Source organism: Hesperophylax consimilis, chromosome 22 (assembly GCF_061612785.1).
Source record: "Hesperophylax consimilis isolate HC1 chromosome 22, BYU_Hcon_1.0, whole genome shotgun sequence".
NCBI lineage: Eukaryota > Metazoa > Arthropoda > Insecta > Trichoptera > Limnephilidae > Hesperophylax > Hesperophylax consimilis.
Window position 1 is genome coordinate 2,953,975 of NC_142857.1, and position 19,756 is coordinate 2,973,730.

Below are 19,756 nucleotides of genomic sequence, written 5' to 3' on the forward strand. Positions count from 1 at the left end.
TAGCTGCAAGTAAATATCAAGAATTTGTAAGCTGTACTTGTTTGAGAGAAAAAAAAGTTCCAAAAGAGGAACAAATGTTTTAAGAAGACCAACGCACTAACTGACTAATGGCTTTAGGAAGAACTGATCTTATCCATAGTAAAAAAATGCTTACGATTACGTACTCTCAAACAAGAAATGAGGCATAATAGATAGGATGAAACTAAGAACAATAAGGCAGAATGAGACGCGAGCAAATTTTAACCGAAGAAAGAGTAACAGAAATTCCTTCATTATATTTCGATGGAAGGAAAGACAAGACGGCTAAAACTGTTTTAAAAAGATCGAAGAGGCTTAGAGTGATTATACAAGAGGAAAATATTTCGATTATAAAAGAACCAGGTACTGTTTATGTCGGGTATGGGGTTCCAACATCGGGCAGTGCAAGAAATATTGAAAGAGCTATCCACAGATTTTAAACGACTGAAAAGATATCACTAGATGGTTTAATGGCTGTTGGCTGTGATGGAAAAACACACAAATACAGGGAAAACAGACAATCTCGACCATTGCAATGGATAATTTGTCTCTTACACTCCAATGAGTTACCATTGAGGCATTTGTTTACCTATTTGGATGGCCCTACTGCAGGACCTAAATCATTTGCAGGTCAAATTGGTAAAGCATTAGAGATATGCGAGACGCTGCCGTTGGCTAACTTTGAGAAGATAGGAGGTGAACTACCTCCACAAATATCCACAGATCTCAGTACAGACCAGAAATATTTACAAGAAATTACTACTGCTGTCATAAATGGATCCTGGTCTCCTGGATTTATTAAAGAGAAGCTCAGGTAAACTACCCCATGCCCGCTGGTTGACAAGAGCTAATCGCATACTGCATTTGTATATTTCTGCAGAAAATCCACAACAAAATCTTGTGACTTTAGCAACGTTTTTCGTATAATCATACGCTCCTGTCTGGTTTACTATCAAAACACATTCATCCTGCAAAGATGGTTCAAATCATTTATGGAAGCTCATTAACAGCACAAGATATTTGTCCAACGAGTTGTTAGTGATAGTGGACCCTGTTATAATTTGTAACAGTTACTTCGCTCATCCAGAAAACTTGTTGTTGAGTATGATAACAGATTCATGTAAGCACATTAGAGAACTCGCTGCAAGACGCATTTAAAAGGCTCGTCAAGTTAATAAAAAATCTGTTTCGCGCATTTTTGAGGTGCCAAAAGTGAACTTAAATGCATGTTCTTACATAGACATGATTGACTGGCAACAAAATATATACGAACCCTCAATACTGATGAATATTTCCGATGGTCAGTTACAAGATCTTATTGAAAATGGAGAAGATACATTGATGAAGTTTATGAGACTGACTTGCCATACCCAGGCTGTGGAAAGATTTGTAAAAGTTGTGACAGAAGCAGTTCTAAGTGCATTCGACAAGATAAGACGAGAGGGATTCATAAAATCTAAATTAGCATCTCGAACACTCATGCCAAAGTTTGAACCTAAAAATGGTTTTTTGCTATAAAAAATGATTTTATTCATACCAACATAACTTTCTTAATCTGTGTTTAATTTTGAAATAAATGTTTTTATTAATTAAAATCTACTTTTATTTTATCATTTCATGCATAACATATTATATTTACTTATTATTTTGTTTATAGGGTGTTTAATACAAAACGTCTATAAAAACTTAAAAAATAAAATTTCAAGTCTCTGGCGGGACCTCAAGATGTCGAGCTAGAAGTTCCAAATTGAGAACTGTTATTTAGAATTACATAAAGCAACTTTTCCCTGGTATTCCAATTCGAATTTCGAAAAAAAAAAAAATTTCATACAAAAGTGTTCCACCCTATTTGGGATGCTGTTTGCTGGGTATTTTCAGAATCCATCCATCTTACTCCGGTACAAGGTGTTGGGTCAAGAGAGTCCGGCTGGAAAGGTAAAGGTGTCTATCTCAGTCGACATCTTCTGATACGGCCGCCAGGTGGTTGTTGGGCAGACGCATCCAACATCAAAATTTGAAAAACCCTACCTCATAAACACCAAATGTCATTCCTGCTAAGTCACCAAATATAGTGAACCACTTGGCAGAATATTAGCTATCTAATAAACAGTTCCGGGGCAGATTGCATCACATCTACAGTTTTTCTAAATTTGCTTTACCACGCCTCACAATTATATTTTTGCATATCTGTATTTTATCTAACTAATCAGAACCACCTGGACTGACTTATTCCACCTTGGCCGGGCACGCACAAATGCTCACGTAGATACGTATTTTTTATATTAATCAATTAAGAATATTTTCAAATATTCTTAAGGCAATAATATAATTAATTCGTAACAAAACCATATCAGCAAAATGTGACCACCTCAGCACTAAACTTCTACCGCTCGCGGCACTCGTAAACATCTCAGGTGAGGTAACACTATAATATTATACAAATCATTTACAATTCATGTTCTTATTTTTTTTTATTACAGATTACTTAATTTTTTAACACCTCACTAGGAGAACCCGTTCTGAGGTGTTTGTATGTGATGGGAAAGTGTTATAATGCGTTTATTAGTAAAAACACATCATTTTCCTTGAAAGACTCAGGGAAGATACTGTGGTTTCTCCCATAGCGGCAGTAATGTATACATAATAGGTTAATAGTTACATCATAATGTTACATATTACTTAGAAATAGTTTGGTGAAAATAAAGGGATACTACATGAAGTGTCTTAAAGATACAGTTAAGACTTAAGAGAATAAAACAAAACAGAAGTAGATGATAATCAATGCAAGTATTTAAATCATATGGCATTTAAAAGCTTACCAAATAATCATAAAACAATAATCAATTTAGTAGAACTAAAACACTGAACACCAACTTAAAAAAAAAATCATTACCGATATTTTAAAATATTAAAAAATATACTTTACCAGGCTAAGCCTATTCCGAGGTAGTACTAATTTAATTAATTTTTAATAAAATAAGGGAAATGCGAAGAAAAATATAAAAGGTAATTTAAAAAAATGAAAGTAGGATAAATGAAATAAATTTATAAAATAAAAAAAAAAACGAAAGAAAGAAATAAAAAGAAAAGAGAAAATATAGGCGTGGAGTCGCGTATTAACTCTAAACTTAACTCTACACAATTTAATTATTCATAATTAGATCTAGTAAAAAATAGATCAACAGATTCATTAGGAATCCGGCAAATTTTTTTAGCTTTACCTTATGCTCTTTTGGTTGGTAATTGTTCTTGTTCTACGAAAAAACATAAGAAAATTTTCCGTCCTTATAAATACATTTCCAACCTTCCTTTACCCCACTCATTCCACAACCCTACCCTAATTGCAGATGCCATAGTCCCATTTTGGATCAGTACGGTATTTTGTTCGGTATTCACATTACTTTTTTTGTACGTCATTTCCGTATTGATTGGCATCATTATTTTTTATTATACTACCGCCCGTCAAAGTTTTTATCTAAATTTTTTATACTTGTTAAGAATGCTGGCAACATCAATATTTATTCGGCATATTTATTTTTATTATTTATTCATACCTTGAAGGCCTTTTTACATGTATACACTGTTATGAACTGCCGAACTGAACCTCAACTTATGGGAAAGAAACGAATCAATCGTAAATGGCGCGAAACGCCGCTTGCAGTTGATTCGTTTCTTTCCCGTAATTCGTGGTACGGTTCGCAAATGTATACGTACCCTTACATAATAAACTGAGTATGAACGATACAAGCAGGTACAAACACGCGGCTCCTGACTTTTGGATGTACTGGAGTGCTAATACTATAAAATATGGCAGAAAACGTCTTTTGTATGAAGATTTTCAGAAAATCCGTCCGGCGCCCCGGGCAAACTGAAAATTCCTGAAAATCTTCATACAAAAAAATAGATTTTTGAAAAAAACACCGTTCTGGACTAAACAACATCAAAAATGTCGAATTCTTTAAACTTAACGCTTTATCGCACTCAAAAGTCAAGTGCCGTAAAATACAAGTTATCACAGAAATATGATAGTTCAACAATTGTATAATGACAAGAGTACAAAATAAAAACTTAAATTAATTACAGAGTAATGTGTAGTAAGTTGGTTGATATTTATAAAAATAAACATGAACAGTTTGTTGTAATGCACGTTTATATTTAAAAACCTTTATTACGCCAGATTGATGTTTTACAGAATTTTGAAATTAATACAGCGATAAAAGGTGCACATGACGAAATATAAAAGTTATAAAGGCATATCGAAAGTTTTAAAATGGAGTTTGTCAAGTGTATTATATTTTATTTGTAAGATAAGTTCACGGTTTACTTATGAGATAAGTTCACAGTTTATTTATGAGATAAATTCATAGTTTATTTATAAGATAAATTCATTGTTTATTTTTGAGATAAGTTCACAGTTTATTTATAAGATAAAATAAGAATTATATTTATTTATATTCGTGACTAGCCGACGTGTAACCGGCGATGCTCGGGGACTTATAAATGGTTTAGGGTAAAGTTTTGAGGTTGTGAATTCTAGAGTACCTGATTGGATGCACTTTTAAGGTGGAAATAATATTTTTTTTTTTTTATGTGACACCTCACAAGAGCGTCCCTGCCTGTGCAGTGTACAGACAGGGGAACTATGTCACCACCCGGTTGGGCGGCGTTGTGAGGCGGAATAAGGTAGGGGCTGTAGAAAGGGATTTGTTAATACGGGCCTTGAAGAGGCTCGGATTATAGGAGGGAGGAAAAACAGAGGCCGGTAGCTCGTTCCACATACGAGCCGACTTACACAAAAACGAGTCGTAAAAACGGCCAGTTCTCATGAAGCCAACGTCAACCGTGAATGGGTGTTCAGCTCGTGTCCGTTGAGTATCGCGCACGTGCACCGGTGCATCAGGAATCAATGCTGCTAGCTCCTTGGAGCAGGGTCCATTGAAATACCCGTAGAACAGACACAGCATGCCTACATTGCGTCTATGCATAGAGAAGGCAATCGGTCTGTTAACAACGGATTGATCAGACGGATCGCTCTTCTTTTGCACAGATTCAAGCAGGTTTATTAAGTATTTTGGGGCACCAGCCCAAAGGTGGCTTCCGAATTCAATAGTTGGGCGGACTTGAGACTTGTACAGGGTCAGCAGCTGGTCACTGTTGAAGAATCTCCTAGCCCTGTACAAGACGCCCAACTTCTTGGAGGCCTGATTTACTCGGGCTTCTATGGATCCCCGATACTTGAGCCGGTCTGATTTAGTAACTCAACTTTTTCGTAAGTATTTGATTCACTTGATCGTGCCATGTCTTCCTCGGGTATCCTTGAATTCTTCAACCATTCACTTCTATTCGTTAAAATACTTATTTGATTCGTGTCTTCCTCGGGCGTCCCCGACATTTTCTACCATTCACTAATGTAAACTATGTAGTTACTGTTAAGAACTTCATTATTAAAAAACGACATTAATTCGAGTCCGTATCTCATTTATTTATTATTATTTTATTTATTTCATTATTTTAATATTAAATTTATAACAATAATGACGTATTGCCATCTCACTAGGTGTGACACACCTGTGTTGAAATGACAATTTATAGAATGGTTTTTAGATTGGTTTTTGTTTACACAATATTATGAAAATGAAAGATAAAATTAAATCAGTATTTTTATTTTATTTCATGAATTATACAATTCAAGTATGAATGTAGAAGATTAAGAAGAAGCGAGAATAATTTTAAGTAATTAAATTTCCATTTGACAAAAAGTACAGTGATAAACTATAAGAAAAAAAGCAGGTTAAACTTTAATTAAATGTACATACATGTAGTACATAGTATATATATATATATAATAAATATATAAATATATATATATATATATATATATATATATATATATATATATATCCCGCTACATTTGTTGCGTCCGACCCCTAAAAACTCCATAGCATTGCAGCGTCCACCGACTTACAGCGTCCGATATACGGACGCTACAATGTTTTGACCTCAAAATTGGCCAGAACGATGCTTACCCCATGTAGAATCGTATGGCAAAAATTTTTGTGGAAGTAAAAAATGTCTCAGAATGTCTGGAAACGAATATTTAACGTTTGACATTTTGCCGACAGGTTCGCTACACGATGTATATATCGAGCAGTGTATGTTTTTATTCATTTCTACGATCTTGCCGCGTCCACGAAGTAATATAATTTTCGATACATAACGACGATCGTGCTGCGTCTACGCATTACATCGTTAGTATTGCGTCCCCGAGACCGATTACGAGTAGATATTATTTTATATACATAACGACGGTCGTGCTGCGTCCACGCATTACGTCGATAGTACTGCGTCCCCGTAGCTGCTCATGAGAATATACTATTTTTAACTCATAATGACAATCATGATGCTTCCATGCATCACGTCGATAGTATTGCGTCCCAGTGAACGATCACGAGTAGATATTATTTTGAATATACAACGACGGTCATGCTGCATCCACGCATTACTTTGATAGTATTGCGTCCCCCTGGCCGATCACGTTGAAATATTATTATGAATACAAAACGACGGTCTTGCTGCGTCTACGCATTACGTCGATAGTACTGCGTCCTCGTGGCCATTCGGAGTACATTGTTAAATATTATTTGAGCGTTTGGTTGAGTAAATCATCAGATTTGGCAACATTTGTTTAATTTACAACGATGCCGCTTGATACTCAGAACTAAGAATCGTCTTGCGTGGTTTTTAATGCATAACGACGATTTTGCTGCGTCCACGCATTACTTCGATAGTACTGCGTCCCCGTGGCCATTCACGAGTACATTTTTATAAATTATTTGAGCGTTTGGTTGAGTAAATCATCAGATTTGGCAACGTTGGGTTAATTTACAACGATGCCGCTTGACAGTAAGAACTAAGAAGCATCCTGCGTAGTTTTTAATGCATAACGACGATCGTGATGCGTTTACGCATTACGTTGGTAGTATTGCGTCCGTTGTTGTTTTTTTAAAAAGAAAAAGCGTTTTTTTTGGGAGCGGAACCCGGTCGGCACAAAGTATAAAAAATAAAAGTGGTGTTTACAAAGTTATTGTTTTATTTTAAATTAAATATTGTTGTCAATAAAACAAACAATTTATAAGTTCCCGAATATTATCTGAATATAAAATAAATCTTTTAGAATAAAATAAAATCCTCAAGATATGAATTGAAATCTAGCAAGAATATCGTAACACAAATTGTGAGGATTATTATTAATATATTTATAGAATTATAACTTTATATTTTATCACACCTTCATAAATGCAATGAAAACTTTAACTTAAATTAAATCAACAAAAAATCAAAATATAGAAGAATACGTATGTGAAACATACAGCGAATGCACTAAAATCTAGAACAATATAATAAATCTACTAACAATCTTGCACTTAAACATAAGGAGTATAATTTGAAACATGGACGAACTTCTGGTATACCTATGTATTTAACATTATGTCCACAACCAGATTTTTTAATACTATCCGAGGCATTTATACACGTGTAATTTACCTAACTGAGAAACCAATTGCAGATTTCCGCAATATTCTATTCTATTATGTATGTAAAAATTTAAAAACTATACTTACAAGAACTAAAAAATATTAAATTTATCGAAGAAAGCAAACACTTAGTGGCTTGACATTATACAAAATGAAACAAATACTTTGTTTTAAACCACTTTATTTTTATTTATATTTCGTCGACCGGTTTGGATTGAACCCAAATATTGTATAAAATAAATATAAAGTGGTAACATAGTATTGTTTCATTTTGTAAAAAATATAACTTTATTCAAGAGGGAGATTATTATAACATGAGATTATTTTAACTGGAGATTATTATAACAGGAGATTATTAAAACAGAAGATTATTATAACGTAATACTACATAATATATGTCATTACATAATATAATAACATTTTATGCAGTTTGGTACACGTTTAATACATTTTTAATATAGTTTTTATATTTATTTTGGTTACATTGAAGATAGAATCAGAGAGAATGTTATTATACATATGTTGAACATATTCTTCTAAGACAAGCATTTTTATTTTACTAGATTACATGAGCGTGTGTGCCGTGTAGGTACTTTCAAATCAATTCTACTTAATAAACTCCACATATTATGTTTCTGCTTATCATTCATTTTATTACTTTTATTGTATTTTCTTGTAAGGCTATTAAGAGTTTTTGTAATAATATTTGCAATATAAATATGTAAAAATATATTGTTGTCCTCTCCTAAGCACAAGCATCTTACTTATCAGAAAAGTGATTTAAATATTATTTAATATTATGTCGTAAATATTGTAACACTAAAGATGTTAAGAAATAAAAAAATATATATATTTTTATATTGAACTTAATGGTATTAATAAGTTTAACTCATTAATTAAAATATTGCAATTTGAGGTTGAACTAATTAAGTTAAATATAAAAACAGATATTATTATATTGAATACGTAACGACAGAAGTTCTGCGTCGATGGTATTGTATCCTCGTGACCAATCACGAGTAGATATTATTTTGTATACACAACGACGGCCGTTCTGCGTCCACGCATTTCGTCGATAGTATTGCGTCCACATGGCCGTTGGCGAATTTGTACATTTTTATGTATTGTTTGAGTCCTTGGTGAAGCAAAACCCCAGATTTGGCAACATTCAGTTCATTTACAACGTTGCCACTTAGCACTCAGAACTAAAAAACGCCTTGCGCGGGTGGACATTTTTGTAAGATGGTTTACAGTGGACGGTAAATTGATATCCCGACCTAAAAATGTCCGACCGCCCTCTGCAATGGAGCGAACTGGCGCGTTATGAAATGATACATTTTTACTAAGGATATCGTTGTAAAAAAAATTGTCGCACGCCTGCGCCCAGTAGGTACGTTTGTATACAAGGTGCAACAAGACATTCATTAAAACTTCTCACTATCAATAGACAGTTTGTTGTCAGGTCTGGTGTGTTTCTGGATGTCAAAAAAATAAAACATAAATATATATACATATATTTTTTCTATACCGCACAAGAGTCTCAACCGCTCCCGTCTGGAACAGCGAGACTGTGGCATCCCCAATCTGAGTACTAGGGTGAAGGTATTGGGGAGGGGAAGAAGATGAGGAAGAGAAATGTAGAAAAGTACCTGGCTATTTATATCTGGTCACCAAACACGGCAAAAGCTTGGAAATAACGTTTCCATTCGGAATGGTGGTCACACACCAGGGCGATACTGAGAGTATATTTCACTCTGGAACGTGCTGCAAACACACTTTATATTATGTTGAATATATTAATTGTGAAATATTACAAACAAATACAAATTTATTTGCGCACGCCGGGTTTGACCGTCAGATTACGGGCTTCGGATTGCGAGTCGAGAGTCTTATCTCTCAACCACAGATGCTATAATTAATTAATTAATTCACTATGAACGTGAAAACTTCACTAGAAAAGTAAGAAATATTTTGTGTTGTTTATTTATTTGTTAATTTATTTATTACACCTAATAGACGTTTTCATTCTAGTTTAATAGTTGAGTATCGCAGTTATTATAAATTCTTCAAAATTAAAACAATAGAGAAAACAAAATAGAATGAAAAAAAAAATGTTACAACAAAAGCGTATAATAAAATAAGATACATTGGTAAAAATGATAAGAAGTCTCACATAAGTAGATATTCAAAATAAAGAAAAGATTGCAAAAATTATAGATGTCTATTTGTCTCGATATATAAAAGAATTAAAATAAACAATATTTATATTGATTATTTTTAAGGTGAAATATATCTCCCATATCAGAATAAGTCATGTAATCCTAAGGGGTTTAATAATATAAGGGGCATAACAACGGCCTAAATTTACCTTTTGAAACTCTCAAAACAAATCCAAGAGTCTTAAGGGCCGTATATACGGAAGACGTAAAAATTAAATCGACCTTCAAAACGCCATGTAACAAACAAATAATATACACTCGGACGCAAGAATATATTATTCAGTATGGACGTGAAACCTTTATTAGAATAGTCAGCAATATACGGCAGACGTAACAATTAAATTAGAGTGAACGGACGTGAAACCTATATTATAAGGAACCTTCAATATACAAAAAATATACACCCGGACGTGAGTATGTACGTGACGCTAGAAATGTATGAGAGTGTAATAAACATCAAAACCTGCATTATTATGAATATTAAAAAAATATGATATTAGCGATTATCGTGAGTAAAACATAGTGCAATATTCACAAAAACAATCTAAAAAAAAGAACTAGAAGTGCTGGACGCCCAAAGACGGATTTACGCACGGACGCAATAAATGTTGTGGGACCTATATATATATATATATATTTATTTATTTATTTATTTATTTAAACCTACCTAAATCAAGTACCACAAAAACCACATTAAACTACCAACTATTAGAAAAATCACTCATAACCGAAAAATGGACTGAAATAATAAACAGTAAGTGCGCCAATCAATGTGCATTATTATTTGAAAAAAAATTATCAGAACACATTTTAAATGCCTCTGAAATTAAAAATCTGCATCAAAACTCTAAAACAAAGAAAATAAAACCCTGGATCACTATCGGATTAGTGAAAGCAGTTAGAAAAAAAAACAAACTTTACAAATTAGCTAATCAACCGACTGCCAAAAAATCAATTATTTCTTATTATAAAAAATATAAAAACATCTTAACAACTTTGATTCGAAAAACGAAAAACAGCTACTACTCCCAATTAATTCTAGATGCTAAGAACAATAATAAAAAAATATGGACTACAATAAACGAAATAATAAATAAGAATAGAAAGAACAGTTGTGTATCCGAAATTTCAGATGGGAAAAAAACGTATAATGTCCAACTTGACACCAAAAAATGCTGTAATATTCTAAACAACTATTTTGCAAATGTCGGAAAAAATCTGGCTAACGCCATCAAAACATGTCCCAACAGTAATAAAAAGAATCCCCACGCTTCCCAACACCAATATAATAATTTCAACAAAATAACAGAAACTGATGTCGGAAAAATTATCGATGATTTAAGGGGGGGTTCCACACCCGGTTATGACAACATAGATGTAAACGTATTAAAAACAATGAAACAATATCTAATTTACCCCCTAACTCATATAATAAATACAAGCCTTATAAAAGGTGTATTTCCTGATGACTACAAAAGAACAATAATAACACCGATTTATAAAGCTGACTGCCCAAACGACCCACAAAATTACCGCCCTATATCCCTTTTATCAAATATATCAAAAATATTCGAAAAAATTATAAAAAATCAAATCTGGTCCTTCCTAGAACAACATAAAATTATTAATTCAAAACAGTATGGTTTCAAAAAAAATACCAGCACCCACGATGCTATTGCAAAAATAACAAATTTTATATATACCGCCCTAGACTCAAATGAAAAATGCATTGGAATATTTATTGACCTTAAAAAAGCATTTGATAGTATTTCACACACTAACTTAATAAAAAAAATAAAATTAATTGGAATAAATAGAACGGTAATATCCTGGATCATAAGCTTTTTGGAAAATAGACCACAGCAAGTAAAATTATTAAATGAATTAAGTGATTCCGAAAGTAATAACTTTTCGATACCACAAGGTACAGTTTTAGGACCACTTTTGTTCATATTATATGTAAATGATATATTTGAAGTTGCTAAATACGGGGAAATTGTCTCATATGCAGATGACACAGTGCTTCTTCTAAAAGCAAACACATGGTTAGAACTGAACAAAAAGGCTAATTCAGACATCAATGAATTGAAAACATGGTTTGACAATAACCTACTAACGTTAAACTCTAAAAAAACACACTACGTACCATTTTTCATAAACAAACCAAATACGCCGCATGAAATAAACATTCGAATTCACTCTACACCAAGCACTCAACAACACCACTGTAACTTACTATGTACTAATATTGAAATTAAAACTTCAACCAAATATCTAGGGATCACTATTGACCAATGCCTAAAATGGATACCACATATAACCATTCTCAAAAACAGAGTACGAAAATTAACCTTAATTTTTAGCTGCTTGAGACATATTCTAAATAAAGAACTACTGAGAATGACGTACTTCGCATTCTGTCAATCCATAATCCAATATGGTATAATAGGATGGGGGGGCGCCTATAAAACTCACACACAACCTCTTTACATTGCGCAAAAACTAATAATTAAAATAATATTAAAGAAATCATTTTTATATTCATCTGAACTCATTTTCAAAGAATTTAAAGTCAGAAAATTAAATACTCTTTTCCTGTATCACGCAACCTTACAAGTTTACAAAGATGATATCCTAAACAAAACCGTACCATTCAAAAACATAGCAAATCTCAGGCAAAAATACATGTTACCAATTCCGATTTGTAAAAAAACTTTGGGTCAGCAAAACTACAAATACTTCAATAAATTGCCAGAAAATATAAGATCACTAAATGATAGTTTCAAAGAATTCAAAACACAATAAAAAAAATATACTGAAAACCTAAACTAAATTAAAAAAAAAATAAATAAATAAAAGAAAAACAAAAACAAAAAATTAAAAAAATAAATAAAAATCTAAGAAACTAAACAAATAATACCTCATCCCATACACACAAGCAATTGCTTTTTATGGGAGAACATTGAAAAATAATAAATATTAATCATATCATAATATCTTATCTTACTAGTGAAATATATATATGTATATCACACATTGTAAATTTGTTTATTGAATAAATTGAATTTGTTTTAAAAAAAAAAAAATATATATATATATATATATATATATATATATATATATATATAATTCATTTGATCTTGCCATGTCTTCTGAAACTTTCTTGACCGCTTTCCTCTCAAATTGCACTTCATAAATAGATCAGGATGAAAAAAATCAGTCCATCTACCTTTGTGGTATTCATTACGCACAGTTCATATTACGCCACCGATGGAGCTTCTTTCCTTCTGCTTGGAAGGAGAGATAGATGAGGAGATGAAGAATGGTTACCTGACTATTCATATCTGATCAAAAACACGGTTAAAGCCATTTCTAGCAACGTTTGAAATCTGAGTAGTCCTATTTCACCTGATCCCTACTGAAAGTATCTACGACTCCGAAGTGCCGCAAATTTACCGATTAATAATTTTAAATGAGTAAATTGTAAAATATCACCATAAACATAAACGGTGTTCGTCGCAAGTGGTATATAAACCGGGATCACTCTCTCACAATCTTTTTTTTTCCGTTTGAAATTAGTTAATTCTTCTCAATTTTTTTTCTAAAAACATTCGTCATATAATTAAAATACATAGTTTTTGTATTTTATTTTACCGTTTGCTTCCTAAATAAAATAAAAAAATAGATTAAAAAAATACTTTAGAAAACAAAAGGTAAAATTATAAAACAATATTTTGTATTTTGGTTTATTTGTTTGAGAAAAAACAATGTAGAAAATTACAATAACAAAAATTGATAGAAACAGGTTGTCGTTGACAATGAAGATACAGTGTGATTATCAATTTTCATTTATAAATATAATTTAAAACAATCTATCTTCAAATAAGTATTTAAAATTACAATTACATTAACGCGGAGGTCTTCGTGGATAGGGTAACTTAGTAGTGGGAAGCGTGGGATACGGCAGCGAAATGGGCGGCCTTGGCGTGAGCTACCTCGGCGGTGTCTACGACGCGTCCGTCAATTCCGATGGGGGCAGCTCCATGAGCGTAAGATCCATAGATGGCAGGGGAAGCGTAAGCTCCATAGACGGAAGGGGAAGCATAAGCTCCATAGATAGCAGGGGCGGCGGCGCCGCTGGACAAACGAGCAACAGCGGACTTATGGGCGATCTTAGCGTGGGCAACCTCGGGGGTATCTACGACAACACCATCCTGAGCCAGAGGAGCGAGTCCGTGAGCGTAAGCTCCATAGACAGCGGGGGAAGCGTAAGCTCCGTAGGCGGCAGGGGAAGCGTAAGCTCCATAGACGGCAGGGGAAGCGTAAGCTCCATAAATGGCAGGGGCGGCAACTCCGCTGGACAGACGAGCGACGGCGGACTTGTGGGCGATCTTAGCGTGGGCAACTTCGGGGGTATCTACGACAACACCATCCTGGGCCAGGGGAGCGAGTCCATGACCGTAAGCTCCATAGACAGCGGGGGAAGCGTAAGCTCCATATACGGCAGGGGAAGCAACGTATGACAGGGGAGAGTAAGCTCCGAGTATGGCTCCGTTGGAAGCGGCGGCCTTGGCGGCGAAGTGGGCAGCCTTAGCGTGGGCAACTTCAGGGGTGTCTACGACACGTCCGTCAATTCCAATGGGGGCGGTTCCATGAGCGTAAGCTCCGGAGTATGCTCCTGCGTAGTTGGCGGAGACTACTGCTCCCATGCACAAGAATGCGAAAATCTGCCAAAAGAAAAAATATTTGATTAAATTTAAAAACATAACTTATTTAACACCAATTTCATTGTTTATACTTAATGCCGACCGGGTTTTGCTACAATCGTAGCCTTTTCAGGGCAATATAATACTAAAATCTATAAAAATGAGAAAACTACAAGTAACAGATGATACGTATATATTTATACATATATAAACGAACTACAGGTAACACAAAACAAAGTAATCAAAAAACTATTTCACTTCAAATCTAGAACATCAACAAAAAAATTATATATGGAAACAAAACTATTAAAATTAAGAAAATTATATGAATATAATACATGTCTTCTTATTTACAAAATAAATAATAAACTCATACATACTAATACAGAACTCATTAAAACGTCCCAAGTACACACACACTTTACACGGCAACACGATAAAATACATTTAAACACCATACATACTCATTATGGCAAGCAATCCATTGGTTACGAGGGAAGCAACATATACAATTGCCTCCCAGACGAAATTAAAAATGAAAAAAGTATAGGTACATTTAAAAAAAAATTGTTCAGTTTTATGCTCAATCAACAAAACAATGAAAGTGAATAATATCAGTGTGTAATATATTTATGTGTAATATATATGTTATTTCTAGTTAAATAAGTGAAAAATGTAATTTTCTTTTATCTAGAATAAAAAAAAAAAAAAAAAAAAAAAATATGGTGTATTGCAAAAACATGAGTTGAGCTCCAGTGGAGAAGGTACAATACGGAAATAGACTGCTCTTTGTAAATAGGGAACGCCCTAAGTATCGCAATTTTATTTATATTTATTTATTTTTGATGACGTTGCTATTAACGTTTTTGGGTTTCCGTAATTCTGATGCTTCTAATTTATCTTGTCTGATCCCTATTCCGATTATTGTGTAGAAACCTGACTCTAGTATTTTTACTAAACGTGTGGTCTGTATCTATGAGATGGTGCCAAATTCTGAGATGACATTTCCATTTAAAGATATAAGCTGCTCGTTGACATGAATAAGCGACATTTTTCCGATATAAAACGTAATCAGTACACTGAAGTGGCCTGAACTATTCCATTTGTTCTTCACTTTGATTAAAAATTTACCTTTGCTTTGTTGGTTTGATATCTGTTGGGAGGTTTCTTAATTAATTCAAAATTATTCATTCGCTGACACATCCGAATTAAAATCCCGCCAATTTGTTTGAAATTATTTGGTTTTAATAAAAGATTATTGGGATTGAAGTTGAGTTACCTGCTGACACTAGAAGTTGCTACAAACACCTGATTACGTACCCAACTCATTATTGAGCTTTCATGTTCGTATTGAAATTGTATAATTGTTAGTAATTTAAATTATATATTTTTTAATATAACTCACCAGGGCGTTCATGATGATTGTGTGGTGGGCCTTTTCTGAGATGAAAACTGCTTATGCCGTCAGGGGAGAGAACGCAAGGCTTTATACTAGCCGAAAGCATCCTGTAGAAAAGGAGTGGGGCAATCTTTAATTGATATCGGTTGTTCAACTCTAGCATTAAGCTCTTTGACCTTGAATTTATACGAGTTAAAATCTCTTGTCCTCTCTCTACCCATAGCCATAAAAACAATTACGTCTCTAACAGTGGTATGTTGAAAATATAATTGTAATTTCGCAATATTTGCAACGATGCTGTACTATGTCGAATGGTGAACTGTATTACTTGATAGACAGTTTTTTACATTCATTTTTTAATGACCAATTCACTTTTAAACCATTCTTCATTTTCTCGGTGGACTGTCGAGGGATTGGAATACCATAAACCTCTTTAACAGCGCACATTTATTGCTTCATCGAAATTCATACATCTTCTTGATAGTATTTTTTAACTTTACCAAAGCTTAAAAAAATCATTTGAATTGATTCAAAGAGTCAAGTATAGGTGCCACCGCATCGAGAACCATTAATTGGATAACGTCACATAGGGATAATGTGACATAGGTCACACAAAGTGGTTTGCTATGTTTGGTGATAGTGAGGGGTGCCCGGTTTATGGGACTAGGTTTGTCTTAGTGACAATGAGTAAGCACACCGCGTGGTGGCCGGATCGGGAGAGGCTAGTTGTAAGGATCCTTTGGCCCCTTCGGCCGGACTCTCACGACTCATCGCCGTGCACCGCAGTGGGATGGATTGATTTATACGTCACTCCTGGATACACTAACCCCCAGATTTATATTCATCCCTAATATAATATAGTATATTACGCCATATCTTTATAACACTCACACATATTTACTTTTTCTTCTATTAGAAACTGTTCTATTATTGTAACATTAGTTTTTCAAAAATGTCATTATTACTAACTTGCAAATAGGTATTTTACTTACTAATTATATATTCTGTAATTTTTTTTGATGAAATAAATAAATTTGAAATTTAAATTTAAAATACCTTTTCATTTACAGAACTCGCTCCTGTGTAGTGGTAATGTAAAAAAATAATACGAATTTAGAATTTTTGTCATACCTTCCTTCGAACTTATAAATTATTATTAATAAATTATAATAATTATTAAATTACTATTATTCGAAATATTCTGTTGCTGCTAATTTGATTAGGTCAAATAATTTGTATTTGTCTTTTTAGGGCATTACAAAATGGGTTTCATTTAATTGCATAGCCCGTTCAATTAGCCTGGAATAAGTAGATTGTTAGGTGCAACTAATATTATTTTATCATTCATTTCTATCATCGTTATTCATAATTTTATATTCATCGTTTTATCACACCATTCCAATTTAAACGATATTTACATCTTCATCCTTCCTTAGCTATTTCAGTAGATCTCTGTATAAGGGTTTGTGTCCCCACTCGTCGCTTTTTTTGTAAACTTATATCATACAATGTATACTGATTATTGTGTTAGCTCTTCCATTCAAAGTTTTTGACTCGTTCCATCCTTTGTTAGTGTCCTCATCAGCCCTTGTTTGCGATTTATTCAATATTTTGTTAATGTCCTCATCAGCCCTTGTTTGCGTCTTATTCAATATTTTGTTAGTGTCCTCATCAGCCCTTGTTTGCGACTTATTCAATATGTTGTTAATGTTCTCATCAGCCCTTGTTTTCAACTTATTCAATATTTTGTTAGTGTCCTCATCAGCCCTTGTTTGCGACTTATTCAATGTTTTGTTAGTGTCCTCATCAGCCCTTGTTTGCGACTTATTCAATATTTTGTTAATGTCATCATCAGCCCTCGTTTGCGACTTATTCAATCTTTTCTCGGGGTCCTCATCAGTTCTTGTTTGTGACTTATTCAACATGTCTTTAATGTCCTCTTTAGCCTTTGTTTGAGACTTTACATTTTTTTTTTAATGTTATTATCAGGCTTTGTTTGTCACTTATTCAATATTTGGTTGGTGTCCTCATCAGCCTTTGTTTGATACTTATTCAATCTTTTGTTGGTGTCCTCATCAACCCTTGTTTGTGACTTATTCAATTTAGTGTTAATGTCCTCTTTAGCTTTTGTTTAAGACTTTTTCAAGTTTGTTTAATGTCCTCATCGGGCTTTGTTTGTGAATTATTTAAGCTTTTGTAAATGTTCTCATCAGCCCTGGTTTTGACTTATTCAATCTTTTGTTGGTGAAGTTAGCCCTACTATCTATCAATGCTTCTTGAATAGGTACTTTCCACTGGCCTCACATCTTTGTCAAATTTAATATAAATAGTGAAAACTTTCTAGCATCTTCAATTTCAATCCCGCTAGACAAACTGCTAAAATGTAGTTTGTCGAGATTTTTTGCCTTATATTTGTAAAGTGTATAAAAATATAGAAGTTTTTCTTTATAATACATAATAATTTTGCCTTTCAAAAAAATTATTACCAAATATTTAAAATATTACTATTATTCAATTTAAAAAAATATATATTTTTAAATAAGTCCTGCTGTATATTATTACGCGTGTTTCCAAAGGCATTATCAAATAAACAGAACTTTTTTGAAATGTAAGTACCGCACAAGAGTCTCAACCGCTCCCAACCGCGCTCAACCGGGCTTTAATATCAACAAGTAAAAGGTAAAAGTTAATTAAAGTAAATTTTATTTTATTTATTTGTTTATTTCGGTGAGTAAAAATACTGCAGAATAGTACAAAAAACACTGATTATGACTAAAACCTACTAGAAAATTCGGGAATACCTAATAGAATATATATATTTGCTCAATTTTAATTAGTACAATTCTTACAATACTTTGATGACATTTAGTACTACAATCACGTTAGAGCAGGAGTCTACGAGGAGAGGAGAAACTTAGTAGTTTGATGCGTGGGACACGGCGGCGAAATGGGCGGCCTTGGCGTGAGCTACCTCAGGGGTGTCTACGACGCGTCCGTCAATTCCGATGGGGGCGGCTCCATGGGCGGCGTAAGATCCATAGATGGCAGGGGAAGCATAAGCTCCATAGACGGCAGGGGCGGCAACTCCGCTGGACAGACGAGCGACGGCGGACTTGTGGGCGATCTTAGCGTGGGCAACCTCAGGGGTATCTACGACAACACCATCCTGGGCCAGGGGAGCGAGTCCATGACCGTAAGCTCCATAGACAGCGGGAGAAGCGTAAGATCCATAGATGGCAGGGGAAGCGTAAGCTCCATAGACGGCAGGAGAAGCATAAGCTCCATAGACGGCGGGTGCGGCAACTCCGCTAGACAAACGAGCGACAGCGGACTTGTGGGCGATCTTAGCGTGGGCAACCTCGGGGGTATCTACGACAACACCATCCTGAGCCAGAGGAGCGAGTCCATGAGCGTAAGCTCCATAAACAGCAGGAGAAGCATAAGCTCCGATGAGGGCGGGGGAAGCGACGTAGGACAGAGGAGAGTAAGCTCCGAGGACGGCTCCGTTGGAGGCGGCAGCCTTGGCGGCAAAGTGGGCGGCCTTAGCGTGGGCTACCTCGGGGGTGTCTACGACACGTCCGTCAATTCCGATGGGGGCGGCTCCATGAGCGTAAGCTCCGGAGTAGGCTCCAGCGTAGTTGGAGGCACCGTTGTATGCACCATATCCATTGTTGTACTGTCCATTGTCCTGGCTCTCAGCCAGACCCTCTCCCTTCCACTGTCCCTCATCATTGCTGATGTAGTTAGCGGAAACCACGGCTCCCATGCACAGGAATGCGAAGATCTGATAAGAAAAAAAACTATTACATTCAACTGTTTATTTTCGCGACATCGTTGTAACTAGGAATTCTAAATATTGTACATTGTGCTTATTCTACT

The 19,756-nt window shown here is 34.4% G+C and overlaps 2 protein-coding genes across 2 annotated transcripts; both read right to left on the reverse strand.

Moving 5' to 3' along the window:
- Positions 1-13,504: 13,504 nt before the first annotated feature.
- LOC149412648 (uncharacterized) lies at positions 13,505-15,925 on the reverse strand. The gene is made up of 2 exons (XM_089644906.1): positions 15,884-15,925; positions 13,505-14,499 (listed from the first exon to the last, which is right to left on the reverse strand). Exons 1-2 carry the CDS (start codon positions 15,893-15,895, stop codon positions 13,711-13,713), a joined length of 801 nt encoding a protein of 266 aa, XP_089501032.1. The 5' UTR covers positions 15,896-15,925; the 3' UTR covers positions 13,505-13,710.
- A 2,638-nt stretch (positions 15,926-18,563) lies between these two features.
- On the reverse strand, positions 18,564-19,670 carry LOC149412649 (uncharacterized). Its single transcript, XM_089644905.1, has one exon. The coding sequence runs from the start codon at positions 19,641-19,643 to the stop codon at positions 18,792-18,794; it is 852 nt and encodes a 283-aa protein (XP_089501031.1). The 5' UTR covers positions 19,644-19,670; the 3' UTR covers positions 18,564-18,791.
- Positions 19,671-19,756: the final 86 nt, after the last annotated feature.

Bases quoted from the DNA above. Each gene is read 5' to 3' on its own strand.
- LOC149412649 (XM_089644905.1), bottom strand. From the start codon at position 19,643: ATGGGAGCCGTGGTTTCCGCTAACTACATCAGCAATGATGAGGGACAG.